At 35.7% G+C, this 27,983-nt stretch overlaps 6 protein-coding genes and 1 non-coding gene across 7 annotated transcripts; 4 read left to right on the forward strand and 3 right to left on the reverse strand.

The window, feature by feature from the left end:
• Positions 1-170: 170 nt before the first annotated feature.
• Positions 171-4,418, reverse strand: LOC103502316 (uncharacterized). Its single transcript, XM_008466203.3, has 2 exons — positions 4,181-4,418; positions 171-3,325 (listed from the first exon to the last, which is right to left on the reverse strand). Exon 2 carries the CDS (start codon positions 3,160-3,162, stop codon positions 634-636), a length of 2,529 nt encoding a protein of 842 aa, XP_008464425.2. The 5' UTR covers positions 3,163-3,325; positions 4,181-4,418; the 3' UTR covers positions 171-633.
• A 3,303-nt stretch (positions 4,419-7,721) lies between these two features.
• TRNAS-UGA (transfer RNA serine (anticodon UGA)) lies at positions 7,722-7,803 on the forward strand. Its single transcript has one exon. It is a non-coding gene; the product is annotated as a tRNA-Ser (tRNA).
• A 58-nt stretch (positions 7,804-7,861) lies between these two features.
• Positions 7,862-9,643, forward strand: LOC103502315 (mediator of RNA polymerase II transcription subunit 30). The gene is made up of 3 exons (XM_008466202.3): positions 7,862-8,438; positions 8,808-8,903; positions 9,401-9,643. Exons 1-3 carry the CDS (start codon positions 8,037-8,039, stop codon positions 9,497-9,499), a joined length of 597 nt encoding a protein of 198 aa, XP_008464424.1. The 5' UTR covers positions 7,862-8,036; the 3' UTR covers positions 9,500-9,643.
• A 52-nt stretch (positions 9,644-9,695) lies between these two features.
• Positions 9,696-12,268, reverse strand: LOC103502314 (non-specific phospholipase C6). Its single transcript, XM_008466201.3, has 3 exons — positions 10,608-12,268; positions 10,290-10,466; positions 9,696-10,216 (listed from the first exon to the last, which is right to left on the reverse strand). Exons 1-3 carry the CDS (start codon positions 11,689-11,691, stop codon positions 9,918-9,920), a joined length of 1,560 nt encoding a protein of 519 aa, XP_008464423.1. The 5' UTR covers positions 11,692-12,268; the 3' UTR covers positions 9,696-9,917.
• Positions 12,269-13,712: 1,444 nt separating this feature from the next.
• Positions 13,713-18,972, reverse strand: LOC103502313 (CBS domain-containing protein CBSCBSPB5). The gene is made up of 15 exons (XM_051081477.1): positions 18,575-18,972; positions 18,222-18,388; positions 17,470-17,638; positions 17,246-17,378; positions 16,973-17,143; positions 16,818-16,896; positions 16,620-16,733; positions 16,471-16,537; positions 16,135-16,240; positions 15,973-16,031; positions 14,968-15,077; positions 14,755-14,888; positions 14,386-14,471; positions 14,195-14,284; positions 13,713-14,102 (listed from the first exon to the last, which is right to left on the reverse strand). Exons 2-15 carry the CDS (start codon positions 18,350-18,352, stop codon positions 13,929-13,931), a joined length of 1,623 nt encoding a protein of 540 aa, XP_050937434.1. The 5' UTR covers positions 18,353-18,388; positions 18,575-18,972; the 3' UTR covers positions 13,713-13,928.
• Positions 18,973-21,905: 2,933 nt separating this feature from the next.
• Positions 21,906-22,398, forward strand: LOC103502312 (uncharacterized). Its single transcript, XM_008466198.3, has one exon. The coding sequence runs from the start codon at positions 22,013-22,015 to the stop codon at positions 22,220-22,222; it is 210 nt and encodes a 69-aa protein (XP_008464420.1). The 5' UTR covers positions 21,906-22,012; the 3' UTR covers positions 22,223-22,398.
• Positions 22,399-24,091: 1,693 nt separating this feature from the next.
• On the forward strand, positions 24,092-27,680 carry LOC103502311 (gamma carbonic anhydrase-like 2, mitochondrial). Its single transcript, XM_008466197.3, has 2 exons — positions 24,092-24,526; positions 26,930-27,680. Exons 1-2 carry the CDS (start codon positions 24,169-24,171, stop codon positions 27,304-27,306), a joined length of 735 nt encoding a protein of 244 aa, XP_008464419.1. The 5' UTR covers positions 24,092-24,168; the 3' UTR covers positions 27,307-27,680.
• Positions 27,681-27,983: the final 303 nt, after the last annotated feature.

Genomic DNA, 27,983 nt, shown 5'->3' on the forward strand with positions numbered 1-27,983 from the left:
ACTTTTCATATTCAAAATGTCTGATTCTTTTTCTGTTCGGATTATAAGACTTCGATTGCCTTCTCTGTAAGCAGACAGGCAAGAAAGGAAGAAGTTGTAAAGGAAATCAAAGAGCATACACCATCCAGATATATATCCAAATACATAGAGAGCAACAATTGAGAGATGTGTTCAAAATGGATTTTTCATTAAAAAGGAACGGATAGATAATGACCTCGAATGTACAAGTAAAGTAATTACATCTCTGGGAGCAAAGAGTTAAATTAGCCTATCAATCTGGAGCTACGATATTGTATACCATATGGTTAATCAAAGCCAAAGGAAACTGCCTTTTCCAACACTCCCCAAGCTACCAGAAACTGAAACCGAAATTAGTATTGAGGGTGTCAAAAACTAGACAAAATTGTAGCCTAAACAGCGTGAGAGAGAAAAACTAGACTAAAGAAACACTTCTCCACATGTATCACCAATTAATATCTCTCAGGACTGAGAAGACAAATAAAATGAACAAAAAAATTAAATCAAAACAACGATTAGGATGGATTGGGGCTTAGATGCTGTACTGTGTATGCCATTTGCTGCTACACTCATGTCTATGGTATATTCATCTGAAAACAATTTCTCAAAAGTTATCTAATGTGCTGATAACTCGGCACCGATTGGCAATTTTCCCCGGAACCGTTTCCGGCTATACACAATCATCTTTGGAACTGTTGTTTTATTTCCCTTATGCATCATTAGATCTTCCACCTTTACATTATCCTGAACTTCTAGCCCTCGCATAGTTGTTTCTACATTATTCTCAAGGTTTGATGCTTTAGCACATTTTATAGCTTCAATTGCGTGTCTGTCCTTGGCTTGTTCGGCGCTCTCAACTGCTTCTTCTAGTTCTATTTCAGCTTCATTGGGAACTTGAAGAAGTTCCAGGGGCGTTGCTGCAGGGTCGAGCTCCCAGCAACCAGCAGGAGCATTTTGACCTTCAAGACCTGTAAGCAAGCATGAAGGGACCTGGTGAGAAAACCGAAACATTTCTTCTCTGGGAATATTGCGGATCTTCGATGGATTTGAGTGCTTTTTAAACACAGTCTTGAAACCAACAACTTTAACTAATGGAACAACAGCAGCCCCTTTATCTTCATTGTAATCTTCAAGGACTTCCACCATGTCATATTTGTGAATGACATCGTCTGGAGTAAGCTCATTCCAATCAGGAGACCAATTCCTATATAGAGCCCACACATCTCCTTTACCAGGAAAGATTCTAATAGCTCCTCTCTTGCCTTTTATCTGCTTAACTTTGTGTGAGAACGAATTGAGAGAGCCATAATCTTCATGCTTTCCAATCCAGAAATCCCCACTAGTCTTTGGAAATCCACAACCAATCCAGTTCAACGGGGCCAGTTCAATGTTACTTTTAGAATTAAGCCAACTGATCCGCATTTTGAATGGTTTCAATGATATAACTTTGTGAACCATGGCATAATACCGAGGCATACCATCATCGTCGTCATAAACAGCCCAAACCTGATTACTACCAAATGACTTTTCCGCACGATCCTTGTCAAAATCATAAAAATCTGGATCAGGAACGCTCATGGAGAAAGATTCAGAATCCTTGGTGTCTGGACTCTCACTGGAATTTGAAGGTAAAGTATATGTTGTCTGCAATTCATCTTTACTACATGCAGTATTCAAATCTTTACTGGATTCCATACCATTTAGAACAACACTTTTCCCCTCTTTCTCTTCAACAAGATTCTTGTTAGAATTTGCCATCCTTTGCAAAATGGTTGATGACGCATCTGCTTTCCATTCATTAAGCTTCTTGCAGATCTCGTTCCTAGCCTTCCCCATCAACATCTGTCGCAATTCCACTTGGGAAAGCTCCCTTGTATTATTAGGAGGTCTAAACTTTCCAGTGATTGGCCTTCTTCCTTCAAAGCTATACTTTTGAGACCCACTACTCTCCTTAATAATCCCTGCATTATCTATTTCTATTTGTCTGAGAAAGTTTTTGATATTGCCCTGCATTTTATGTCCAGATATGCGCATTTTTTTCTTCCGTCTATCTCCTTTGTGTGCAGAGCAGGTACTGTTATTGAAGGATGTAGAGGCAAGACCAGCATCCCCTTTGTTAGGAGTGTGATCTTCCCTTGGAGAAAATTCCTCTTTCATAGCTGCCGATATGCCATCTTTATGCCCTACCTTCATCTTTGGAGATGATGACTTGAAGAAACTAAAAGCTTTAGCTGCTGAAGAAGCTGATGCTTGCGTACTTTCAGTTGCTCTGACTTTACATGACGTACCAGAATGAAAAGATTTATGCATAGATTCCATACTACCATATCCTGCGGAGTCCATACTTCCCCTAGCAGAAAACTCTGTCTTCTCCACATTAAATGATTTCTTGAAATGGTTGTATGCACTGGAAGCCTGTTGCTGCATGTTGAAAGTCCATGGGGAGGATGGAGGATTCCCATTGAAAGGTGGGGACGGGTTTTCAACAGCCAAAAAGGATATGCGGCAGTTGGGACAAATAAGATTGTGATTAAGATAAGATCTGAGATACTCAAAATGCACCTTGCATGAATTGCACATTGTCCAAAACGTGGGTTTCACTGGATGAGAAGATGGGGCAGAAGGGACCTCATTATCACTTCTCCATTGCCATCTATTCAAATTATTATTGGGGAAGAGATTATGGAAACCATTCCGAACAATTGGAACTGGTGACCTTATTTCATTGGACTTCATAGGCATACCTCTTATATTCCGCTTATGGTCAAACACTGCTCTTTTGGCTTTGTCAGACAAGCAGCTCCAAGCTTCAGATACAATTTTAAAGGCCCCATCTGCACCAATTGATTTGTTTTTATCAGGATGAAGAATGAGTGCCAATTTTCTATAATGTTTCCTAATGGTTTCTTCATCAGCAAGAGGATCCACACCAAGGATCCTGTACCAATCAATGCATCCATCAATTCTTTTCTCTGCAGACAAGTAAACATTAAGAGTTGCAATAAATTGCGGAAGACCATCAAGACTCGGATACAAACTATGGGCCCTCAAGGCAAATCTAACTGCAGTCGCAATGTCCATCTCCACAAACTTTTTCTCAGCAACCTGTTTGGCCTTAATGGCATCATCCTTATTGCAATCCATCCCCTCAATATTGAAATCTGCAAATGATGAGTATTTTACTATCCTTCTACTTTTCTGGAAGTGCTAGCACAATCATTACAGTGTGACTGATCTCCAATGGACCAATGTAAATTCACCAATATACGTGGACGTCATCAAGTAATCAACCAAAATTTTGAAAGCCCTAAAGCAGAAAAAGAATAGAGGAAATTACTTATATTGACACAAGTAGGAAGACATAAAATTCATGCCAAAATTATGGAAGTTCTCAACTGGAGACAGATAAAATGCAATAAATAGATTCACACAAGAGTTATAAATGTAAAAATAGCCATGAATATTTTACCTAATCAATCCATCAATTCCATTTTCTACCCCATCAAAGATCTATGACAATCAATCAGATCCAAGAATTGCATAACGAGAAAACTCAGAAATCAAATTTAAAAAATATATATAAAATTTTTAATTTTAACATCTTCAACAGCAAAACATAGTTAAAAGTTAAAGCAAAACAATAATGGAACCTACATTCTTCATCAAAATGTACCACAAGATGCATACTATAGTTCTTAAGAGTTTGATCATCGATTGGTATTCTGGAAACTGAAAAAAAAAAATCTGATGAAAGGCAGCTGGTTCATTGATCGTCCTAATTCTCATTTTATCAGGAAAAAACTTATCGTTATCTTTTTAGAAGCACAGTCTCATTCTCATATACTTCCAAATATGCTGAACAACAGAAAGAGCGTTATAAAAAATGAAACTAGGAGAGATAACAAATACCTCTTCAAATTCAAACCATCCCCTTCCAGTGAAATCAAATAGATAAAACCAAATGAATCGTCTTAACTCAATCCGTAAAAACTTCGGCAGTTTGTTACGGTAGCACAAAGTTTCATATATAAAAAATTTCAGTAACCCTGACAAAACCCTACATTTATCTATCATATTGAAGTACAATCTAGAAACAATGGCAACGGATCATATTCCTCAAATGGCACAATGCGAAGTAATGTAAGGAAAGATTATAACGTACAGAAAATCCCTTTTCTGAGATGTGAATCGCCCGAAACCATTGAAGAATCAGGATAACAATTTTCTGGATGAAACCTCTGTGCCACCCAGCTTCGAATGGGGAGAAAATTAAGAAATAAAATCCCAAATTCAGATGAAAATATTTCCTCACCCTGCAGAAAAATTGGGTATTTGCATGGCAAATATATATATAGCAACTGAGTTCTTCATTTTTTTTTTTTTCTTAGTCTTTTATATATATATTTTTGCTAATGATAATAAAGAAAAAAAAAGACCTAACTATTTTTCTTTTCACATGCGGTTAATACCCTAACTACGGTTATTTTTCTTTAACTCTGGTTATTGGGGTTGCAACATTTCATGCTTCTTTGCATAAATATAGACAAATTCAGTTAAAAATTCAATTGAGTTTTTATCTTCTTTCCAAATAAATGCCAACATCTTCACCAAAAAAAATCCATCAAAATAATTTTATGGGAATGGATAATTTCCATAACCCAAGTGTATTTACAAGGTAAAATACTTATTAGAATATCATTACGAACGTAAAATAGATAAGTTTTTAATGAAACTTCTTGTCGACTTTCAAACTATTCACGTTACTTTTGTCGTATTGAGTTTACTTAATGAAAAAAAGTCAACGCTTTCATATATGGCTTGGGATCGACTCTTGTCAAGTGGACACTGGTTTTAGAAATTTTATAGGAGATTTGAAATCTAGAGATTTTCTTATCCATCCGTATCAAGTTTAGAAAGATTTTAAATCCATACAAACTGTTGTAAAGTCTGATATGACATGTAATTTTTCTTTTTCTTTTCCAATCAGAGCCAAATAGCTTTAGAAATGTTCAAATTCTAGGCTATTATTATCCGATGGATGTTGGGTTCAATCAAATTTTTGCAATGTCCATTTACTTATTTATTGGTGCTTTGAGATGCTTAAGTAAATAGAAAGTAAGCACATGTTTGAAAGTGATACGAAAAGAGCTTTTAACATTATGAGAGTGTACTTAAATGTATAAAACTAAACATTAAATTGATTTTTGAGTAATTAAAGGTGTCTGATTTTAAACACGGTAAAAGTGATATAACCGGTCTCAACGTTGAAATTTGAATGCCAAAAAGCCAGCAATGATGTCAAATTCAAAGCTCAGCGTTCTATTAACTATTCACAGACATTGAATACTCACCATGCAAGAGGATTGTGCAGTTTAGGAAATGCCAAATTAAGAGTACAGAAAGCTTAGCCTTATTAGGAGCAAGACCACACCAGGAATTTATTGATATGGCCATATATAACTGCTTGTGGAAGAGATATTGTCTGTATATATACGTTGCATTGCCATCAAAGAGAAAGATTGTCACTTACAATGAAATTAAAAGGCTGTCTTACATCCCTTTGTGCATGCATCTTAAAAATTGCCCAAAGAATTGAATGAAAAATGATATTAGTTTGGCTTTTGAACCTGTCTTTGTTTTTCAGTACTACACAATCCAACAAACCCAAAACAAATATTATGTCTAAGCTAAGCTAACAACAAAGATGACAGTTTCATGAATTTGAAAGGAACAATCCTGCACTTGTTGTGCAAGATTCAAATGAAGTACAGATTCATAAATGGTTTAAGAATTTTTGTTGCAAGGGTGGTTGAATCAACTGCATCAAATTTAGAAGAGCTAGTTATTACCAGCGTTCATTTATTTCAAAATACAATAACTCATAAACTAAAGAGAGTAGAAAAAAGGAGATAAGTAGAGTACAAAATGACAGTACAATCAAGATCTCGTCATTGCTGAGCATAACTGTTTTAGCTTTAATATTGACATCCAAGGAAAATAAAATGAAGCTAAGTGAATGAAACTTGTGAGGTAGATCCAGAAGCTTCCAAGAATGAGTATGGAGTATTGCAGTTTGATAACAAACAACCACAATGAACGTTGTCACAACCAGAAAGATTGCAGGTAAGATCCCAATAACGATTCACCTGAAGAAAATTTGCCATAATCTGCAATTTGATGGTGCATATTCAGGTAAAGGAAATGAATCACCTTTTGGGCCCATTTTCATCTCCAATGTCATTACGAACCCCTTCATGTCAGTTTAATTTAGACTTGACATCTTCTTCACGTTGTAACAATTAGCTCTGGAAGAAGACTCTTCACTGTCAGAGGTATTGGTTTGTTGGAACAAGATGGAAAAATAGGCCTGGAAGCAAAGTAAGAATCATAAGAACTCTTTATACGATTTTTATCAGTTTTGTTTATGTTAATCAGATTTGAGACGAGAGGATTCTTGTCATATAAGATTCAGGATGAGGCAAATGCGGCAGATGACAAAAAGCTTAAACAATCAAATGAGCGAACGTATCGGAGGTTTTGGACACTGAGAAAACTTGATGGGACTGCAATTATGGATGTTAATAATGCTCGATCAGAGGTTAGAACATCAAAGAATTCTCTGCCAATAAAGAGTTGCAAGTTGTAAAGGGATCAGATGACATCTACTTACAAGTTACAACCGGAAAAATACTCAGAAAAAAGCACCAAAATTTCTCAGCATAGATAGATATAACTTATAATTAGACATAATTTCATAAGCAAAAGAAACATATAGTCCTATAACCCATGTTCAATTGAAAAAAAAAAATCGAAGTCTTGGGTTTACTTAGCTTTGAAATTGTGATAAAAAACGGTTCTTGAGAAAGATGTGAAGGATTGATGCTTCATTATATCAATCAATAAGCTTTAAGTTTCAACCATTATTATATGAGAAAGATCGAACAAATAACATTCTTTGAGACTGTCAGGATTCTAGATCAAGGAACAGCTTAACCAAGAGACTTAAATCTCAAAAACTTAAAAAAATTAAGTTGCAAAAAGCTTGCATGTAGGGATTCTAGATGCCCAGTAAATTAACCTACTATATATAAATGCATAAGTACGAAACTGCTGAAGTTTTGAGATCTATTATATGAGATGTGTAGTGAAACTAATGATCTTGGTAAGAAGCATAATATTTCCATGTCCTCCCATTCCAACATAAAAGAATTCCACCAAATAAATATTCTCGCCAGGATTTTTTCCTTATCTTCTGAATCTGACTTTTTGCCAGACACTTCACTTGGGACAATGATTATACATTTTTTACAACAATGATGTGTGATTAAAAGAAGAAACCGGATGCTACCACTCGAATTTTGCATTTAATTAATACAGATAAAGAATTGGCATTCATCTTAAACAAGAACAACATTCTTTACCCTATGGGCTGTGATTTTCTTATTGCAAGTTTTGCTCGTAGTTAAAGGAGTAAAGACGAAAGAAATTCGTAAGACTTACTTTCCAAGAGGAACTGTTCATTCTTCATTTCGCGCGTAAACTATGTTTTTCTTCTCTGCTATATTGAAAACGATGCCCATCCGTCGTGATCGGCCGATGCGACTATGCTGTTCTTCGCGCGTAAACGTAATTCTCTCTAATTGTTTTCAATTTACGAATCATAGTGGTTACAAAATTTTTCATTTAGTTTAAGAAGCAAACAGGTCGATATGTCCGAGTGGTTAAGGAGACAGACTTGAAATCTGTTGGGCTTCGCCCGCGCAGGTTCGAACCCTGCTGTCGACGTCTTTTACTTTTATTTATTTATTTTTATTTTTTAAACTATGTTTTCTTTTTCTCTTTCTTTTCTTCTGGGATTTCTCGATTACTAATGAGAATTAGGGTTTCATAAACTCAAGTGTGATTGAAAGTTGGAATTGTGAATTTTGAAGATTCCGAACTCTCTCCTTATAAATTCGGTGGATTTCCGAATGTAGTAGCATCACAGGAGCATCGATTTTTTCTTCTGGAAACGTATTATGGAAGAGAAATCCACTACTGTTTTGGCTCTTCCCCAGACAACTCAAGAGCTTGCAATGGAGGGCATCAAGCATCTTGAAGAAACCATTGAATCCGCTTTCCAGATCCTCTACTCCATGAATGACGAGCTTTGTAATCCCACATTATGGTCCACTACTTCTTCAACGGCAACCACGGCTACTTCTGGTTTAACAATTGCCAGTCCAAATGGTCCATCTTCGCATTCTGCTAATGGAGTTGTAAACGGTGATGCTAGTTCCGAAAGCACTAGCCATCACACCGATTCCAGCAGCGGCGGAGGCAGCGGTAGTGGGGGAGCCCTTGAGGAGGCACGTGTTCGCTACAAGAACTCAGTCCTTGCACTTCGTGCTATTCTTGCTGCAATCCCCAATTCTCAGAAGGTAAAATTACTGACTGATCTTCCATTTATTCATCTAGTTCATTAGCCAATGTTTATTATTTCGATTTTGATTTTTATCTGGGAAAATCGAGATCGATTTGGAGATATTGGGTTCTCCCCTATGGTACAAAATGCTTTAAATGTCGGAACATTGAATCTTCGTATTCATTTCTGACGAATTCCTAAAATTCTTCCCGAATTTGATAGATTGCAGATGCTATATTTGATCTGGTTTTCATTTCCACTATTGCTGATTGATGCCTGTACTTACTCCATGTACTAGTAATTTGATAGATTGCTAACTGCATTGACTTGTTCTTCACCTATGCTGATTCAATGATTTTAAGTAGAGCTTCGTGTTTATTGATAGGCAAAAGCATACGAATCGGGTACGAGTGCTCATGCATCGCCTGCAGACCAATCTGAAATTGATAAGTTGGAACAACACCTCTCTAATCTCAGAAAGGTATTTTTATTGTCTCTTTAGCTTGTGAATTCATGTCAGTAATTTATTTTTTCTTCGAGACATTTTGGATGTGCCTGAACACTTCGATGATTTCTGGAAATATTTACTTACTTATTAAGATTTTGGAGTCTACTTAGCTTCAACAACGCAGTATTGTCATTTTTCGATATATCTGTGTAGAATTTACATAAAAGTTAAAATATATACCATGAAACTGAGAAGGTAATGTCTTTAAAGATTTCAAGACAACAGTTCTGTTTTCTTCTTATTTGTTGTATCTCTATATCCAAGGAAAGATTTTGAAACTAAACGGACAATAGAGAAAATCAAATATTGGAACTTTATAATATTTTAGAGGATACATGATAGGTATTATCGATAGTATGCTTTTTCTTTCGTCTTATCCTTTAGCCTTTGTTAAGGTCCTAGAAATGACATTTTTTCCCTTCAACTTCAACTACTATCTTATAAGGGTCCTATCTTCTGTTTCTTTGCAGGAACTTGTCGTTAAAAATTTGCATATCAAGCTTCTGATAGATCAACTACGAGATCTTGTTGCTGATGTATCTACGTGGCAAAGTCCTTGTTCTGTGTGAAAAAACGTGCTCGCTTTGACTTTTGAGTCTCCTCGTTAAATGAGCTGTTGAAGTTTATAATTGCGATGCTCTGTTTCTTGAAAAGATGAGTTGTTATTAGAACGTTTGTTTGCATCTCTTCAATGAAAGTAGTGATTATACAAATTTGCCATTGTCTATAAATTGTCAATATAGAGTAAGGCTCTGATAAATCAAGTGCCAGAGGAATTAAAGGTTCAATTACGTGAGGTTTTTTCATACAAGTCATCTACAAAAACCCTCTAAACACTGTTAACACACACTTGGATGCACACAAAAACAACCATATAGCTTCAGCGTATGAAACATAGTTACACTTGCTTTCAACTTCTAAAATCTAGCTTGTAAGGAATGAGAATTTATGTGGCCGTATTAGGTTTTATACTCTCGAAGAATACAATCAGTTGTGGATTGATGATCTTGTAGTAAGGGAAGATCTCATATCCACAATGGCTGATTCATCTGCACCCAACTTGATGGCCTCTTTGCTTGCTCTGATGAACCTTGAAACAGCTCCTCTAGTGTAATCGTGTGCTTCTTTAACGGTCATCTTCTCGCTTATTTCATTAGGGAAACTACTCAGGAAATGATCACCATTTAGAACGGCAGCTAACTGTACTACCTCGCTCTGAAACTCAGATAATCCACTGTTTTCATTTGCTTCTGTTTTCCTCAAAGGTGTCACTTCAGGCAAAGTTACTGCAACAAGTGTTTGTGTAATTAACAACAAAACATAACTTCAATTGGGAAAATGTCATTGACGATACGATACCTGGACAGTCGGTTCGCGGCGAGGTTAACTGGTCAACAATGTCCTCAAATGTCCCAGCCCAAGCATCTCTGTGAGTGAGGAAGTTAGAGGGGATATTGAATATTTTCTTTATGGTAGCAGGGATTGAGGAATGCTCAAACTCAGAGTTTGGAGTTGGACCCTTTGGACTGCTTATTACTGCAAAACAAAACAGGAGTTTAGAGCTATAAACAAACCCCAGGAAAGGAAATAGCTAAACATTTATGGACAGTACTTCGCTTATGTTGTAAAAGGCTATTGATTCAGAGGAGAAGAGCGGGTGGCAAGAACTTGGCTTACCAGTTCCTTTCTTAATCCAAGGCGAGACCATAATTGTAGGCACGCGAACTCCAAGCCGATCGAACTTGAAGAAATAGGGAGCAGGGCCTGTGTTTCCATCCGGATTAGGGACATTAACGAAAGGAGTTTTGACATGGTCAAAAAATCCACCATGTTCGTCGTAAGTGATTATCAAAAGGGTTTCATTCCACTGGGGGCTAGCCCTAAGAGTCTCGTAAACCTCTTTCACCAGCTTCTGCCCATTTGCAACATCATGAGATGGATGATCATCATTTGCAGGCATTCCCACAAGATCAAAGTACCTTGGCTCAATCACAGTTAAGCTAGGAAGTTTCCCATTTCTAGCATCCTTTTTGAACTTCAAATCATACTGATGAAACTTGAAAATGTACTTCAATTTCCTCAGGTTTCTATAAAACAGAGTAGTGGGTATGTTCTGGAAGTAAATTCCAAAGTTGATACCATTCTCATGAAGTGAATCAAAAATGGTTTTCTGAGGATACCCCATTGCTAATTGCTTCTTCACATGGCTAGTTGAACCATGAGAAGTTGCTGAATAAACAAAGAGCCTATTGGGTTGAGTTGGGCCAGGAATTGATGAGAACCATCTATCGAACACTGCAAATTCACGAACTAAAGCTCCATAAATGGGTACAGCTTCAGGTTTAAAGCCTTTCATGACAGTTTCAGAGAGATTTGGTGACATTGAAAGAGCTTGTTCCACAAAGCCAGACATGGAAGGAATGGAATTAGAACCAAATACCTGCTGCAAAACGTCTTCAAATGAATGGCCCGGATCCGGATCTACAAACTCGGCATCATCAGTGAAACAAATCGTTTCAGGGTTAGGATTCTTGGTTGAAACAGGGTTGCATTCATCTCCAGTGACGCCATTGATTTTTGGGTTGACGTATTTCTTCATCCATCCAATCATGTGATCGAAGGAACGATTCTCCATTACCAAAACCACGACGGTTTTGATGGGTTGCTGCTGGAAACTGCGTTGAGGAAGCCATGAGAGAGTGAGAAGAAGGAAGAAAATGGAAGACAAATGAAATGGGAATTTGCTTTGCCGTCCGCTCATCGTGTTATCACTGCGAACAGAGTCGAGGAAAATAGAAGAAGAAGAAGATAAGTCTGCCAAATTTAGTGTGAGATTCCAAAAGAGAACTTAAAAATGAGGAAATTGGATTGTGGATGAGAATGTTACAGACAAATCCCACTTTAAAAAATGCAAAATCCTCTGGTTGTGACTAAGAGAGAGAGAGAGAGAGAGAGAGAGAGAGAGAGAAGCTTAGAATGGAGTGAAGTGGAGAGAGAGAAGAGGAAGAAGCTTCCGGTCTTGCGCGTTTCAGAAACATTGCAATTAAAGTAAAGAATCAACAAAAGGGAAGCTGAAGCGCAAAAATTGAAAATTCACTCTTTTTTTTCTTTATTATTGGAAACAACTGCCGTTGTTTTTTTTTTTTTCTTTGCAATAATGCTTTCATTCGTATCGCATTTGCAGTTACAATTTTTATGGAATTTAATTGTTCCTTCCTATGAAATTATCTGATTCAATGGTTTTAATCCAAATAATCACTCTAGTTAATCTTACAAACGTTAGTCAGATGGGTTTTGTTAGTACATAGAACGGCTGACGTTCGTGAGATAAAGTAGTTTCAAGAATGAACAATTTAATATATCTCTGGAGAGAAATCATTCTCTTTTATCTCTTGACCTAACCTACGCAAATCATGGAGCAACGAGAATTCAAAGGCTGAATGAGTGGAGCATAACTTTTTTATTTTACTTTTCCTTCCCACTCTTTCTTTTTTTATTTCACATCATTACTGCACCACTCTCACAAACTTGAGTCACTTTTTAAAGTTAAAAATTTAGAGATAATGCTTAACTTTTTCTTTTTCTTTTTATTTCAGCAAACAACAAATAACTGCACCCAATCCCACTTTCTCACTTCTTTAAAATTGATCCCATCACACCCTTAAACCAAAACCTCCCTCCCACAATCACCATCACTATCGCATGGCTTCTTAAAATTCCTTCATTTGCAGAAGAATCACAATCTACCTACACCAAATTACCCATTCATGAGTTTTGTTTGTTAAACTTCATTTCTTTTGGTCTTCACTAGAGAGCAAAATATTCAAGTTCCAAACAAATGTTTTTGAGACTTTTTGTCTTAATTTTACATTACAGAAATCAGAAAACTGAGTAATTGGCTGAATTGGGTCGCAGAATTTGTCGTATTTAACTATTAAAGTAATGAAAAAAATATATATATCAATTTGCTTTTTGCTACGCATGTGAACCAAATCATGCCGCAGGCTGTGCTTATGCTTAGGCTTTGCTTTTGGATTTGCCAAACCACAAATGTACAAAGTGGCAACGTGTGAACGAGACTCCGTGATACCTTACATGACAATAACTTAACTTTCGTTGATTTTATTTTTTGCTCATCTAAATTTTCTAGGAACAATCTCTTGAGGTATATTGATATTAGATAATAATCGATCACCTTATTGTAAATATTTCTTCTAATGCTAATGAGTAATAGTTATTATAAAATAATTATATATGTATGTATTATAAGGACCGAGAATGGGTTCATGGGCAGTTTTTTGAAGTACAATTAACAGTAATTTTTATAAAATTCATAGACAATAACCGAACTCTTGACCCTTAGACCCACCATTAAGTTAAAGTTAGTGACGATGCCATTCATAAAATTTGTCTTATCCAAGACAATAAAAAGTTAAGAAATAGAAAAATTAGAGTGCCCTTCACAGCAAAGCACCGACAAATTTAATCATATTTCTTCAGACATTGGCCCCAAGTGCGTAAATGACATCAACCATCATCGATCCATCCTTCCTTTTTTTTTTTTTCTTTCCTTTCTTTCTTTTTTTTTTTTTTCCCTTTGTTTTGCGTATTACAGCAACAATCATATAGAAAATCAAGCAAGCTGTTGAGTGATACTTTATAATTATGAATGGAAGTGTAGAAAGTTGAATCACATACACAAGATCTCCACGAATTTATGGAGCTGCAAAACCTTCAGATTTCAGAAACATTAACAAATGTCAATACTCAGGGGGGTAAATGGAATGGAATGGAATGCATTTTCTTTCATGCATCAAATCAACAAATCCCAAGATTTAACAACTTTTCCTCTATAAAAATTATGACTTTTTTTCCAAAGAAATATATCATAAGAACAAGCACGATACTCTACCAACCGGTCCCAACAAATAAGGGCCCCTTTCGGAGGTTAGTCGGAACCATGATAATTGAATTAAAATGTGTATGAATTTTATTGATTTAGTTACCAGATCTTCTCAAGTATGCTAACACGCCTAACCCAGCAACAAGGGCGGCTCCGGCCGCAACTGCGCTGTACGCCGACGCCCATGCGTCGCTTTGAGCATAATCCATATTTCCTGCATCCCTTCTACGACCATGACTTCCTGGATATTCTAAATGCAATCTCAGTCCCTGCGTAAAACCCAACATGTTTTTTCTCTTCAGTTTAACCATTTCTTTTCATGGATAAATCGTCATTCACAAATTATGATCCAATATGGTACCTTCCATCCGGCCAACCTTGCATGCTCTACAGCTGCTGCAAGATCGCTGTCTGATCCTAGAACAACTTTATCGTGGTCTTCATCTTCATACTACAAAAGTGTGTCATCAATAAGTTATGCAATTTATATTATGGAAACTCAAAGTTGTCAAGCCAAATAAAGAGACTGGTAATATTGGTTTGAGAGCGTACCAAAATCTGAGGCAATTGGTTGCGGTCAATATCATCACCAACTCTCTGAATGATTGCTGTTATAACATCTGTTAAACTCCGAGTATCTTGTCTCGGATAGAACAACAGTCAGACCAACTTAAAGATATTAATGTTGATATTAACACGAACATGGAAAGCTAGCAAGTTAAGATGCGAAGGAAAGAAGCAATAAGGTTTGTTTCCAGCCATTGTCGTTCCATGGAAAACAGTTTTAGCCATCCACTAACATACAGATGATATTAGCTTTATTTGACATTGGGGAATAATCAAGTGCCACAAATGACATGAAAATACACTCATACTAGCACATTTGGATTGATAATAATGAAAAGAGAACAAGAAACATACCACAAGAAAATCGATGCATCCGGCCCTTCCTATCTTCAAGTTTAAAAGAAAAAGTATTAGACATTCCAGATGATGGAAAGGGAAGAGCTCTTCCAGTATCCGTTTCCTCAGAAGCCAATTTCATTGAACCTTCACTGAGATGTCACGCTAACGTGTGAGATAACTAAACAACTTAATAACAATGTAAGAGCATGACTATTTGACAATCACAACCTACGCAATTCATCGTCATCATCATTTGGTGATAAGGCCATGGCAGAATCCCAAAACTTCTGCATCATAGAACTTGCAGCCTCGTTGCCAACTCCAGATGTATTTCCAACCTAATCACGAAGAAATACAAGTCACATAAATATTCACAATCATAGACTATAGAGCTCTAAGAATTATACGTACGTTGTTCAAAACCCAACTAATATTCTATATTAATTTTTAAGAAATTATATATTTCTTCTCCCAGCCAAAGGCCCATTAGTTCATAACTTCAAATGAGTCGACAATAGTTTTGCTTGTTATCCCTAAAAATCCCCTCCCCGTCAATGTCTGCTAGGTTAAACCCCAAGTAGACGACTGGCAAGGTCTTAACATTTGACTACTCGGTTAAATTCTCAACCTGTAACATATTTACCAAATATATCAACCCCCTAAGGCTGTAAATCTAATGATCCGGAAAGTGAAAACATAGTCCTCAAACTTCAAAGGTATCGAACCGGATTTTGAGTTACTTGCTAGAGCTTGCACAGTACATAAGAAAGTTGGAGGGGGGACCTCGATGATTTTAGTTGGCGAAGCTTAAAAATGAAAAGCACAGCAAACACTATAGGAGTAACAAAAATAAGTCTACTATACAAAAATTATCGAAAGGCATTGAGTGTCTGCATATATGAATATGAGAGCAATTCTCGTAGCTATATAGAGAATTTCTCAAAAAACATCAAAAGGTCTCATATTTCACCATACCATCTTAACCATTAAAATTACACTGCTCATTGGGAGACCAATTCTCTCATCGAAAAAATAGCAACACCACGAATCTCAAATCCAAAGCTTATCATGGAAAACATGATTAAGAATTCTGATTGCTCTTCCAGTAATATGTTCATAGCCATTTGAAAGTGATTATAGCTCGAACATAGTTTATCTTTTACTTTTCCAATACCAAGAAGTAAGAATCGACAGCACTAACAAATACAAGGTTCCAAAAATTAAGGGACTCACCGTGGCCACAGCAGCATGGGTGATATGTATTACATCAACTACAGCAACAACGTTTCCATCTGCAGCCAATTAACCAACAGCATCAGAAGTAAAGATGATAGGCCTATGTTTATAGATGAAACCTTTATGGGTTCCTGGGATTTAGAATTACACAAACGCTACCTCTATCTACCACTGGGAGATGCAAAAACTTCCCATCATGCATAGTGTGCAGAGCGTCAACTATTGGTGTATCAATTGATGCACATTCAGGATTTGGGGTCATGACCTTCAACATGAAACAGAGAGAGGTGATATTCAGTTCTGAATAACAAAATCTCGCATCATCAAATATGTTTCTCTTATATCTATTCTTCTTGCAATATTTGTCATATTTATCTCTGCCACGAGTCCCAATCTAAACCCGTGCCCCCTTTAAAGTTAACCAATAGAACTGTACAGACAGGAGGGGAGGCAATGCACTATCGTTTATACTCCATGCTAGCTGAAAGAAATTACCTTCTCTACGAGTGTGGATTCTGGTGGAAGATTTTGTGCTATTAATCGCATCAAAATATCCTTTGACCTGCAAAGATTAAAAATCAGGATACGTAAAATTGTATCCAAGTATACAATCCTAAGACCAGAAGACTTATGATGGTACTCACGTGAGAATTCCTTGTGGCTTGTTATCAACTGTTACAACTGCGGAACTCACTCGAAATTCAAGCATCTTTTTTGTGGCCATGAAAACTGTTTCTGTTGGTGGAACTGTAACAATCCTGGAAAACAGAACATCAATAAGAGATACTATGCAGATAGCATTAAAGACCAAATATCTTTCACGCCAGAAAAGTATTACCTACTTTAAATTCTCTGGGATAATAGTAGACAGAGATGGTCTGAACATACGCTCTCGAAGTGTCTCAATAAACGTATTAGGACCTGGTCATCAATAGTAGCACCAATTAGAGTTGTTTTTGGAAGGTATTAATATCATTGGAAATGACAGTTCACTAACCAGAAACAGAGGTTCCCCAACTTTTTTCAACACCTTCAACTGCTGCTGCAATGGCCTTTCCCTTTTCAGCTGCTCTTTCCATTCGTGCAATAGCATCATATAAACATTTTGCAATATCAAGTAATGCAATGACCTCCCCGTTCTCAACTACGGGCAAATGTCTAAATTTTCCTGTAGATACGGTTATCAGAACCACAAAGCTAGAATCAATACCCAAGTACCAAACAACTCAGAACATTAAAATGTGAAAATGCTTCTCTGAATGAAACGAACCTTGTACCATCTTCTGGAGGGCTTCCACAGCTAGGGTGTCAGAAAGAACAAAAACTGGATTCCTTGTCATAACTTTGGACACAGGTGTTTCTTCGAGATTAACACCACAAGCAATAACCCTTGTTGCTATATCCTTCCATCAAAATGGATAAGAAAATATTAGAATTTTTTTTAGTTGCAAAGAGACTTTTATGCTTAAGTTTAAAGGAAAGCCAATGTTAAACCTTGTCTGTGAGGATACCACAAAGTAAAGCATTTGAATCAGTCAGTAACAAAGCATCAACTCTACGAGCAGCCATCCGACGACAAGCCTCAGAGATGGTAGTACTTTCAGGAACTGTCAGTGCTCTTGATAGCCGCAGTCGTTTTACCGTTCGCTCACCAGTGAGTTGTCTTTGCCAAACGTTAAAGCAAAATGGAAAATCAGGTTAATATATCTTGACTTCACCAATTTAATTACTGTATCCAACAAGAATCCTTTAAACGTGATCTAGAAAAGTACTCCCATTCTACTACATTAATAAATCCCTCAAAAGGTTGTGCGATAAAATAAGATAATACACACAATGAATACATGATGCAGTCATTAGATATAGCAGAGTACCAATGTTCAAGTACATTTGCTAATCCTTTAAACGGTTGAGCAATGAAATATAAGTACTTGAGTTTTATGTAGTATTTTCAATTCCATTTTGCCTAAATAGATTCTTGATTAAATGAACTGCAGTATTTCGCAATTTCAGACCAACAACTTGGGAGCAGGGCTGCTCCGAAGGTTCCTGCAAACCTTTGAAGGGTTTTAAATGAGAAAACGCAACTACATACAACTTTCAGCTTCGAAACTTGCTAAGAAAAATCTAAGGCGTGCAATATGACTTCAAATAAATAACATGTCGATTGAGATGTACGCGTAGGCATAAAAAAACAAGAAAAAGTGAAAGCATCAATACGAAGTGATTAAGAAATAGGGATTTACAATGAACGAGATGATGAAAGAGACTTCCGCGGTGCATCCGAGCTTCCGTTCTCATGGGCTTTCTTCTTGCCCTGAGACGACATGTTCGTTAAGGACAAACTTCTTCTAGAAGAACCACCTTGACTAGTCATTTCTTGCCGATGGTTTCCACAATCTTTAGATAAGACCTTGAGAGCATTGCAACAGAAGGTCGTTCAATCTCACGTAAAAAATTGAATATGAAGAAAGAAACATAACCCAATTCGGACACCAAAGAAAATAGTAAACAATTGAGATTATTCAATTCTAATGAACAACACTAAGTTTTGAAGCATAGAATCGATTAGAACGAAACAAAAAGAGAATCCAAAAACCTGAAATATATGGCTTTTTCTTCAGCGTCGAATCTCTCTCCTTATTTTCTTTCCCTACTGAAAAATCATGAACATAGATTCTCCGCCTTCAGAAAGAGATTATTGAAAATATTGAGAGTTAAACCCCAATCGCGCGAGCAAATAAATCGCGAAAAATGAATAGAGAAAAGAGGTCAACGGAGATGATTGATCAGAGAACTTCAAAAATTCAAAGAAAAGTAGAATGGTAACGGTCGGTAATCTTATCGGAAAGATAAAAAAAATTATCCGGGAGAAACTACCGACCGTCGAACGAACAAGAAAGAGAGAGGGAAAGGGAAGAGGGAAGAGGGAAGGAAGAGGAGAAGACCTAAGAAAATGGGAGAAATGGAATCTTTTTAAGAGGATGGGGAGAGTGGACCAATAATAGGCCTCCACGTCAAGGAAACTAACTGAAATAGCTCAACTTGGAAAAATAACAGATAATATTTCTGAGGAAGCCTTCCCTTTGGCGCTAAATAAAGAAATTGATTTCTCTTCAACTTACGATTTTCCCATTTTTCCTTCCATTTATCTACTCATTTTATTTTTATAACTTATTACCAAAAATATTGTTTTTAAAATGTTTTATTTTATTCTTTTTAGGTTAGTTTCAATATCTCATCTACAATTATATCATTTTTAAATTGTAGCTTACAAGAAAAATATTATTATTATTTGTAAGGAAATTTTTTTTGTAAAAAATGACAAAAAAAAAAAAAACAAAACAAAACAAAATTGACGTACTGATATCCTTCCATCAATGTTAGTTTATTTTACTATATATAAAAATGTTTTTTATTTACAACTTTATCCTATGGTCACTTTTAAATATAAAACAATTAGAAAAAATAGTTACATCTCGTAACAAAATTTTAACTTATTATGTAGAAGCCCAAAACAAGAGGTGAAATGTCAAAAAGCCCTTGAAAACCTAAATCACATAAATTAAATCGCAATCTTTTTATTTCCATAATTGGCACACAAAACTTGCATTCGGCCGAGATCGACTTTAGATTCTTCCCAATGAAAAAAAAAAAAAACTCTTTGAAGGAAATTTCTCAATCTCTTTTGGCTGAGTGTGTCACCGAGATAATGCGTTTTTTATTAAAAATTTGAAAATAAGGACAAATAAGTCAAACAACGTAACAAGAGACTTTGGATATAAAAGCATTATGAAATATGATATTAGGGTAAGGTTGCATCGAGAGGTCTCCCAGTTTTCCTTTATCCATTTTTAGTTTTCTCGGGACAATGTAATTTGGCTTATTTGCCTTTATTTCAAATAGAAAAAAAAAATGCATTATATTGGTGATATACATGGTCGAGAGAGACTAAGAAAGTTCTTTCGAATAGTTTTTACAAATTATGAAGAATCTTGAGATCGATTCCAACCAAGAAACGCAAAATTACAAGTTATTGTCAGTGTGATCATCAAGTAGAGGCCATGTCATCACAAAAAATAAACAAAGGATATCAAAAGAAAAATCAAGGAAGAAGACGATGAAGTCACCAAAAAAATTAACGAAGAAACAATTCCTCGTGCAAATATTCGAGTATGCTAAGGGGTATTTTTGAAATAACATAAAAGTAATATATACCCTTAATTTTTTACTATAGAACGTAAATACTTTGTATTTTATTACATAAATTCTTCCTTCATAAAATAGATGTATTAATTTTTGAGAAATTGTTAATCTGTCTATGGATCAAATTTATTTCTCTGTAAAACTTTGAGGTGAGCTAAAATTGAATACATTATACGTTAAATTTGAAATTTCATTGTTAATAAATGTTTTTTTTAAAGAAGAATATATATATATATATATATATATATATATATATATATATATATATATATATATATATATATATATATATATATATAGGGGTTTGAAAAGTTTCTTTAGATTTAGTTTTGAAATTTATTTTTGTGGCCTTTATGTAATAATGAAAAGTGATCCTTTTTAAAAATACCCCTTTTCCGTCCCCCAACTTTGAACGTGGAATAAAGAGAGGACAGATTAAGATATACATCGACTGTCGAGGTATCCACTAAAATTGGCTTGGTATTGATTCCTATCATGATGCTCAAATTTCTACATTTTCTGTTGCCTTGAGACTCATCGAAGTCTTATGTGCAGGACCAAAATCATTTAAAATAAATAAATTGTACTACGTTTGGTGTCTTTGAATTCTCGAATATCATATGTTGACATCATTAAAATTGTATATCAACACATGTAACCATTAGTAGCATAACATTACAAATGATTTTATTCTCCGGCTACATAAGTAAGCAAGTACTTTCTCTAAACTTGATCTGCTTAATTAACTTTTGTATACTTAGCACACAATTATGATGAGAGGACTTACAAAAGGCTAAGAATACGACAAATGTGCTACAAGAGTTTAAAATGTTGCAAAATGTTTAGAGACTAAAAAGAAAAATAAGGTAACTACAAATATATGTTTCGAAAACTCCATTGATCAAACAAACTTATTTCTCAAACCTTATGAACTACATAATTATAAATTTAGTTGAATTTTTTTCATTCCCTTATGATTTATAACTTTTTTGCGATTTATTAATCTCGAATCATCTTTGTGCAATTAAGATTCGAGATCAAATAACTAAAAGAATAAGTATTTCATAATCCAATAATTCGAGTTGTCCGTGATCGAAGAAAATAAAGGCAAAATTATTTCATATCGAGCCATCTCAAAACATGATATGCCCGATATCGTATATTAAAATATACACAATCGAGTATTGCACGTGTGGTCAATTTATTACGTGTTGGTTGGAATATTTTCTGTATTTTACACGTTTTCAAAATTAAGAGGGACGTGGTATAATATTTAATAAAGGTAAAAGGGTTGTCCAAATGCAAAAAGGAGAAATGAATGGAAGATAAAAAAGAATGGATGGGAAGACATCATTCCCAACATGGCATGATTAGACAATTAAAAGATTTACGAAGCACCAAAAGCTGCCTTTTCCTCTTCCATCGTCCTCGGAATTTTTTGAGAAAGTATTTCTATACCATATTTATCTAAATTTATAACGTCAAAAAACTCATACAATTGTCACAAAAATTTTATTTTTGGCCAAAATTGAAAACCCAAATACCAAAATATATTAATTTTAGGTCATAAAGTTCGTGAGAGGATGACAGAAAAAAATAAATAAAAGAAAACGAAAAAAGAAATGGCAAAGGCTCATCCGCCCACGTGAAGCATCAAGATCAACGCAGTTGTCGAATCAGTGTCCAGCTTCCAAGTTTCAAAACCACTCCACTCCATTCCTTTCCCCTTCTCAAATCTTCTCAACTTAAAACCCTCACCATCCCTATTCATCCCAATCCCCCCCAATCCCACTTCCTTCCTTCTTTAAATCTTTAGTTTCGAGAACTCCTAATGGCTGATTGGGGGCCGGTGATTATAGCGGTGGTGCTCTTCGTCCTGCTCAGTCCAGGCCTTCTCTTTCAGATCCCAGCCAAAGGAAGAGTCGTTGAATTCGGTAACATGCAGACTAGTGGGGCTTCCATTTTAGTCCACGCCATCATCTACTTTGGCCTCATCACTATCTTCCTCATCGCCATCGGTGTTCATATCTACACTGGCTAAAACTCCCCTCTTCTCTTTAATTTACTCTGTACTGCCTTTTTTTTTTTTTTTTTTTCTTTCTTGTTCTATAATCGATGGATTGTTGTTTGTTATGTGTAGTTGGAGTTTCAACGATTGCGATTGTAAAATTGGTTTGATCTTAAATGCGATTTATAAATTGAAAGGTTGTTGTTGGATGTTTGGTGTTTGGTACAGATTCAGGGAAAAAGAATCCGATATACGATTCCCATGGGGTTTATATAACCATTTACATCTGCTTTATACTGTTTCATTCTCTTCCTTTTTCTTTTCCTTTTTCGTCGGTTTCGATTTCGATGGCTTCTGGGCGGTGGTGGTTCCCGTCGGTGCACGTGCATTCATCTGAAGCCGGCCCTACATTTACGTGTTGGCCTTTTGGCCTTTTTGACAATTTCCCTTCATTATAATCGTAGGCTTTATCACTTGGAAGGGAAAAAAATCAGTTTTTTCTTAGAAAATAAATTTCGAGTATTTTGATAAAGTTGTTTCTTCGAAATAAGAAATATTAACATATGAGTCGGTGGTTATTTTATTATTTCTTATTGGGAATCGAATTTTCACTTTCTTTTAAATAACCAAAAAAATAATGATGTATGGAAATTCTATTTGGAATGTTGATGTAGTTATTCTAATTAAAATTATAAGCTTTGGTTCATCAAGAAGTGACCAAGTTGAGACATGGTTTTAGATAATTAAATATTATAGTTGTAAACGTGTGGATAATATGATGATTGTTTGTTCTAAAATAATAATAATAATTGATTTAGTTATTTGGTCATATAGTCAATTAAGTTGTCTTCTATATGCATGACTTACTTACAAAGTTAATTCAATCATATTTGAGTGAATTATTGATTTCTCAAATGTTTAGAACGTGGAAAAGAAATACAAATTGTTCTAAAAAAGAAAATAAAATAAAAACAAAAACAAAAACAAAAACAAAAACAAAAACAAATTATTTGTGTTACAAGGGTTGCAACAATTATATATAAACAAATTAATAAGAAGATGAATAATAATGATGGTAATAAGAAGAAGAAGAAGAAGAAGACTAGAGCCTGTTGGCTCTTAGTAAGCAAACTCAACAAGTATTTTAATGTTTATTTTCTAAAATTGTCTTGAATTGCAAATATTGAATATGAGATGAAACAAATGATTTGAAATATGAGATGAAACAAATGATTTAATTCTATGTTGAGATTTAGTTGCAAAGTCATGTTTATGTGAATTCTTTATATTGAGATGAAATAAATGATTTAATTCTTTATGTTGTAAACTGACGAAGCTCACGATGAGATAAATAATTCGATCTTATAGTAAAGTACTTATCGATATTTGTTTTGTTATTTTTTAATAAATATAATCTACTAATATTCTTCAGTGTTCCCATACCTTATATTCTTCACTGTTACCCTTCACTGTTACCGTAACATGTTTGCATATAATTCTGCGGTTTACATTTTCATATAGTTGTCACTGACATAGTGGAAAATAGACAGCTTTATATTACCTTTGATCTATTGTTGCCTCTAAGTAGAGTAGTGGATGTATTATTATTATTATCATTATTATTATTATTTTCTCCTTTTGACCATAAAAGAATCGAACTTCTTGTTTGATTTTAATATTTATTTAGGGGTTTTTTTAAAAATAAAAAAATTGACAAACCATGAAATGAAATCACTAATCAAAATTTTTTATAAAAGGGCAATATGTTTTTTACGATTTGTGTTGTTTAGGAGTTAAAATTTTGTTTCTTAATTTGGGAAGGCAAATTTACTTTTATGGGCAGTTTGGTGTAGCCCATAATGGTCCAAAGCCCATAAACAACTTTGGGCCACTGAAACAACAAAGGCAGATGTTTTGTATCGCCCTCTCCGACTTGCCACGAGCTGAATCACAGACCACGCTCGCTCTCTGCTCTTCCCATGGCAGCTCTAGCTCGTTTCTCCCGCAAGGCTATTGCCTCAGCGGTTGCCACCAATCAACTCCGCCGTGCTTTCTCGACGGAAGTGTCGAAAACGATCACGCCTTCACCGGATCGAGTCAAGTGGGACTATAGAGGTCAAAGACAGATAATCCCGCTCGGTCAGTGGCTCCCCAAAATCGCTGTCGACGCCTATGTTGCGCCTAATGTTGTCCTTGCCGGACAGGTTAAAGTCTGCGACGGGGCCTCTGTTTGGGCCGGTTCCGTTCTCCGCGGCGATCTCAACAAGATTACAATCGGGTTTTGCTCTAATGTGCAGGAACGGTGCGTCCTTCATGCTGCTTGGTCCTCCCCAACAGGTTCAATTCAACTTACTTGTTTTGATGTGTTTTTTTTTCGTCATTTCTGTTATTGGGTTTTATCGAATTTCGTTGTTTGGTGATTGTTTTCCTCGGCAATGTGAAAACGTGGCCGAGAAATACTGCACTCTTAAATTTCAGTCTCTGTTTGTTTAACTAGGATCTCCAGGGGATAGTGGTTAATCTTCAAAGTTTTTCTGGATTCTTGAAACCATGGATCTGTTGAGTAGCTGACGCCATATTTGTTTCCTGTTCATTTAAAAAATCGACTGTAAGTATCTAGATTGTGGTTTTCTGGGGACTTGGTAGATTCAAGTAATTGGAGCTAGTTTCCGTGAGAAATATGGGTATAAAATTATAAATAGAAGTACTAAGCTGCAGACCTCCTTAGTATTCTCACCATTTGGAATCTTGACATCCTTCAGAACCAGTTCTAACCATTGAGAAGGATGTGGTAATAGGGTATGGATGTGATCATTTTGCTTCTCAAATTATCTTTAGGAACATGGTAAAGAAAGGATATGTCATGTAACTTCAGGGTACAACATTGGTTACACAGAATTTCTTAACCTCCATTACATTTATCGGGACCATATCGTTTACATCATGGATGAAAATAACTCTCCCTAAATGCTCCACGGAGTTTGCAAACTTCATATGCGATGAACATGAAGCATAACAAACTCAGTATAGTTCTTATAGGAATAGTAAGTTTTAACCAGAACTTAGAAGTTAAGCAATCTTATTCTCATATCTCTATCATGCAACCATCCATCTGCTACGATTATGGCCTTGGTCCACTTGTTTATTAATGACTCTTCATGTTCAACCACAATAATCCCATTTCATGATACGTTGATCTCATTCTAGACTGGTTCTTTTCTTTTGGTTCAGTAACCTTAGTTCAACATATTATATTGTTTTCATCAATCTGTGTATTGCCGTTAGTTCTCTAGAAAACAACACTCCCAATTTATGATAAGATGGTTCTGTTCCAATATTATATATTCAAACTGCTTCCTTTATAGGAGCAAAGTTCTTACTCCTCTTCGTTTTCTTTTCTTGTTTTTTTTTTTTTTTTTTTTTTTTTTTTTTTTTCCTTTTTATCCCCTCTTTTCTTTTCTTTTTTTCTTTTTTCTTTAAGTGAGTAATTAACCGTTGTTTCCTTTATTTTCCATTTTTCCCATTTTGGTAACCTTTTCTGGATTAGGATTTTGGAGTAAAGGGTTCCTCCATTGAATTCCTTTTCTCTCAGTCTCTAGCCTGAATAATTAACATTGTCAGTTCCTTTCTAGGATGTTCATTTATATCTATGCATATGCATATGCATGATACTGTAAGGAGTTATATCATCATTTGGCAATTAGTTGATGTAGGAGATGGGGTATGTAAGGGAAGGAGTAAGAGATAAAGAGAGAGACAGAGCAAGGTGGAGAGAGACGGAATGCGAGGAGGAACAGTAGAGTTGGGTAATAGTGAGAAAGAGTGATGGGTAGAGAGAGTAACAGAGGGAAGTACAATGACGGCAGAACAGGAGAGTTGGGTAATAGAGAGGAAGAGTGATGGATGGAGATAGTCAAAGAGGGAAGTACAATGGAGGCAGAGAAAGCTATGGATAGAGAGATATAAAAAGGGAGATATAGAGCTGACCAATAGGATGGTGCAAGTGCACAGTCTGTTAAGTTGCTTCTCCTGTACTCTTGCAGGTTCAATGGGGGTTTGGCTTACAAATTTTGGGGGTTTAAATTTGCTTATGATTTGGCGTTGCCTTTTTCAGGACGGGGTGAATTGCTCAAGTCTTCAAATATTTGCCTCTCTGTCTTGTTTTTAAGTCATTTTCTTGGTCTCAGTACGGCTGGATGTAAAAGCCAAAATTCTAGTCTTGACTTATGACAACTGCTTAATAACCAGACCTAAATGTACTATGTTGGTGTCCATTATTCGTGTGATCAGTCCAAAATATGAAACTTTGGCTGTTTAAAATGTATATTTTTAAATCTCTATTTTCTTTTTTTTAAAAATTACTACGTGCTGTGAAGGAAAAAGGTGAGAATTTGAGAATGTTCCAAAAGAGAAAAATGGGAGAATCAAGTAATCTAAACTGACCAAGTTTGATGGCTACTCTTAGTTCATAATCGATAACCCCTCAGTTGTCAGTTTAGAGAAGATGATTGTCATCTATCTTATTGGAGAGCAGAGATCCTTGGATATAAATGAACTAAAATTTGTAATGCCTCCTGATTGTATAATTCTCTTGTTCTTTGAGTTCTATTTAATAAAGAAGCTTGTCCCCTTTTCATAAAAAAGATCTAAAATCTGTAATGCAGCTTAATTCTACTTTTCAGTTTGTGGCACATAAAGACCATGCTATTTCTAAATTTTCCCTTATATGTCCATATCCAGGACTGCCGGCAGAGACATCTATAGAGAGATTCGTCACAATTGGTGCTTATAGTCTGTTGCGGTCCTGCACAATTGAGCCAGAATGCATTATCGGGCAGCATTCCATCCTCATGGAAGGTTCCCTGGTTGAGACCCACTCTATTCTTGAAGCTGGGTCCGTGGTTCCCCCAGGAAGGCGAATTCCCACTGGTGAACTTTGGGCAGGAAACCCAGCAAGGTTTGTCAGAACGTTGACCTATGAAGAGAAATCGGAAATTCCTAAACTTGCTGTTGCAATTAATGACCTAAGCAAGGATCATTTCTCGGAGTTTCTTCCTTACTCAACAGCATACTTGGAGGTTGAGAAATTCAAGAAGTCCTTGGGTATAACCATATGATGCAGCCTGTCTTCTTATCTTTGCATTTTGTTTGTTGAAGAAAATAAAATATCTCCAAAAGATAAACCAGCTTTCAGATTCCTTCATTTGCGTTCGTTTTGCTGGCATCGAGTTAGGATCAAATGAATTTTCTTAGATTATAAGGTTGATGTTTATGTTATCACCTGGATTCCTCGTTGGTGGGTAGTTAAAATCCGCCAATGACTTGTAATCTCCCGTTGTATGTTTTTCACATAACATTTATATGTTAGTTCCCAATGATGCATCTGGGTTTTACATTTGCCATTTCCCAGGTACTGTTCAAACTTGGTTAAGAACTGACTCTGTAAATGTTTCAAGGAATGTCTGACCACACGACAACGCCTTCCCTTCCATTGTCTGCTTATACTAGTTTAGTTCGTGCTTGTACTATATTCTCTATGCTGCCTCTCTTGGTTTTATGGTATTCAGCCATTAATTTATTTGAGTTGGAGGAATCCATGGGAGGCCTGCTTGTTATATTGTGTGAAAGAACTGTTTTTTTAGTTATATATATATGATATCTTTTCTTGCCTCAGGTCATGAAAGGGATATCAATCAAAAAATAGGCGTTTTAGGTAATGTTAGGCGTTTCTCCATGAGTTAAGCTTTCAAATGTGGTGTAAATACGACAAGGTATTAGGTTTTAGCACCAAGAT

This window comes from Cucumis melo, chromosome 2 (genome assembly GCF_025177605.1).
Source record: "Cucumis melo cultivar AY chromosome 2, USDA_Cmelo_AY_1.0, whole genome shotgun sequence".
Lineage (NCBI taxonomy): Eukaryota > Viridiplantae > Streptophyta > Magnoliopsida > Cucurbitales > Cucurbitaceae > Cucumis > Cucumis melo.

Coding starts and splice junctions, on each gene's coding strand:
- LOC103502313 (XM_051081477.1), bottom strand. CDS start 18,352: ATGACTAGTCAAGGTGGTTCTTCTAGAAGAAGTTTGTCCTTAACGAAC. Junction 16,734..16,817: donor ATTATCCCAGAGAATTTAAA/GTAGGTAATACT, acceptor TCTGTTTTCCAG/GATTGTTACAGTTCCACCAA. Junction 16,538..16,619: donor AAGCCACAAGGAATTCTCAC/GTGAGTACCATC, acceptor TAATCTTTGCAG/GTCAAAGGATATTTTGATGC.
- LOC103502312 (XM_008466198.3), top strand. CDS start 22,013: ATGGCTGATTGGGGGCCGGTGATTATAGCGGTGGTGCTCTTCGTCCTG.
- LOC103502316 (XM_008466203.3), bottom strand. CDS start 3,162: ATGGATTGCAATAAGGATGATGCCATTAAGGCCAAACAGGTTGCTGAG.
- LOC103502314 (XM_008466201.3), bottom strand. CDS start 11,691: ATGAGCGGACGGCAAAGCAAATTCCCATTTCATTTGTCTTCCATTTTC. Junction 10,467..10,607: donor TTGGATTAAGAAAGGAACTG/GTAAGCCAAGTT, acceptor TTTGTTTTGCAG/TAATAAGCAGTCCAAAGGGT. Junction 10,217..10,289: donor GCCGCGAACCGACTGTCCAG/GTATCGTATCGT, acceptor CACTTGTTGCAG/TAACTTTGCCTGAAGTGACA.
- LOC103502315 (XM_008466202.3), top strand. CDS start 8,037: ATGGAAGAGAAATCCACTACTGTTTTGGCTCTTCCCCAGACAACTCAA. Junction 8,439..8,807: donor CAATCCCCAATTCTCAGAAG/GTAAAATTACTG, acceptor GTTTATTGATAG/GCAAAAGCATACGAATCGGG. Junction 8,904..9,400: donor ACCTCTCTAATCTCAGAAAG/GTATTTTTATTG, acceptor GTTTCTTTGCAG/GAACTTGTCGTTAAAAATTT.
- LOC103502311 (XM_008466197.3), top strand. CDS start 24,169: ATGGCAGCTCTAGCTCGTTTCTCCCGCAAGGCTATTGCCTCAGCGGTT. Junction 24,527..26,929: donor TGCTTGGTCCTCCCCAACAG/GTTCAATTCAAC, acceptor GTCCATATCCAG/GACTGCCGGCAGAGACATCT.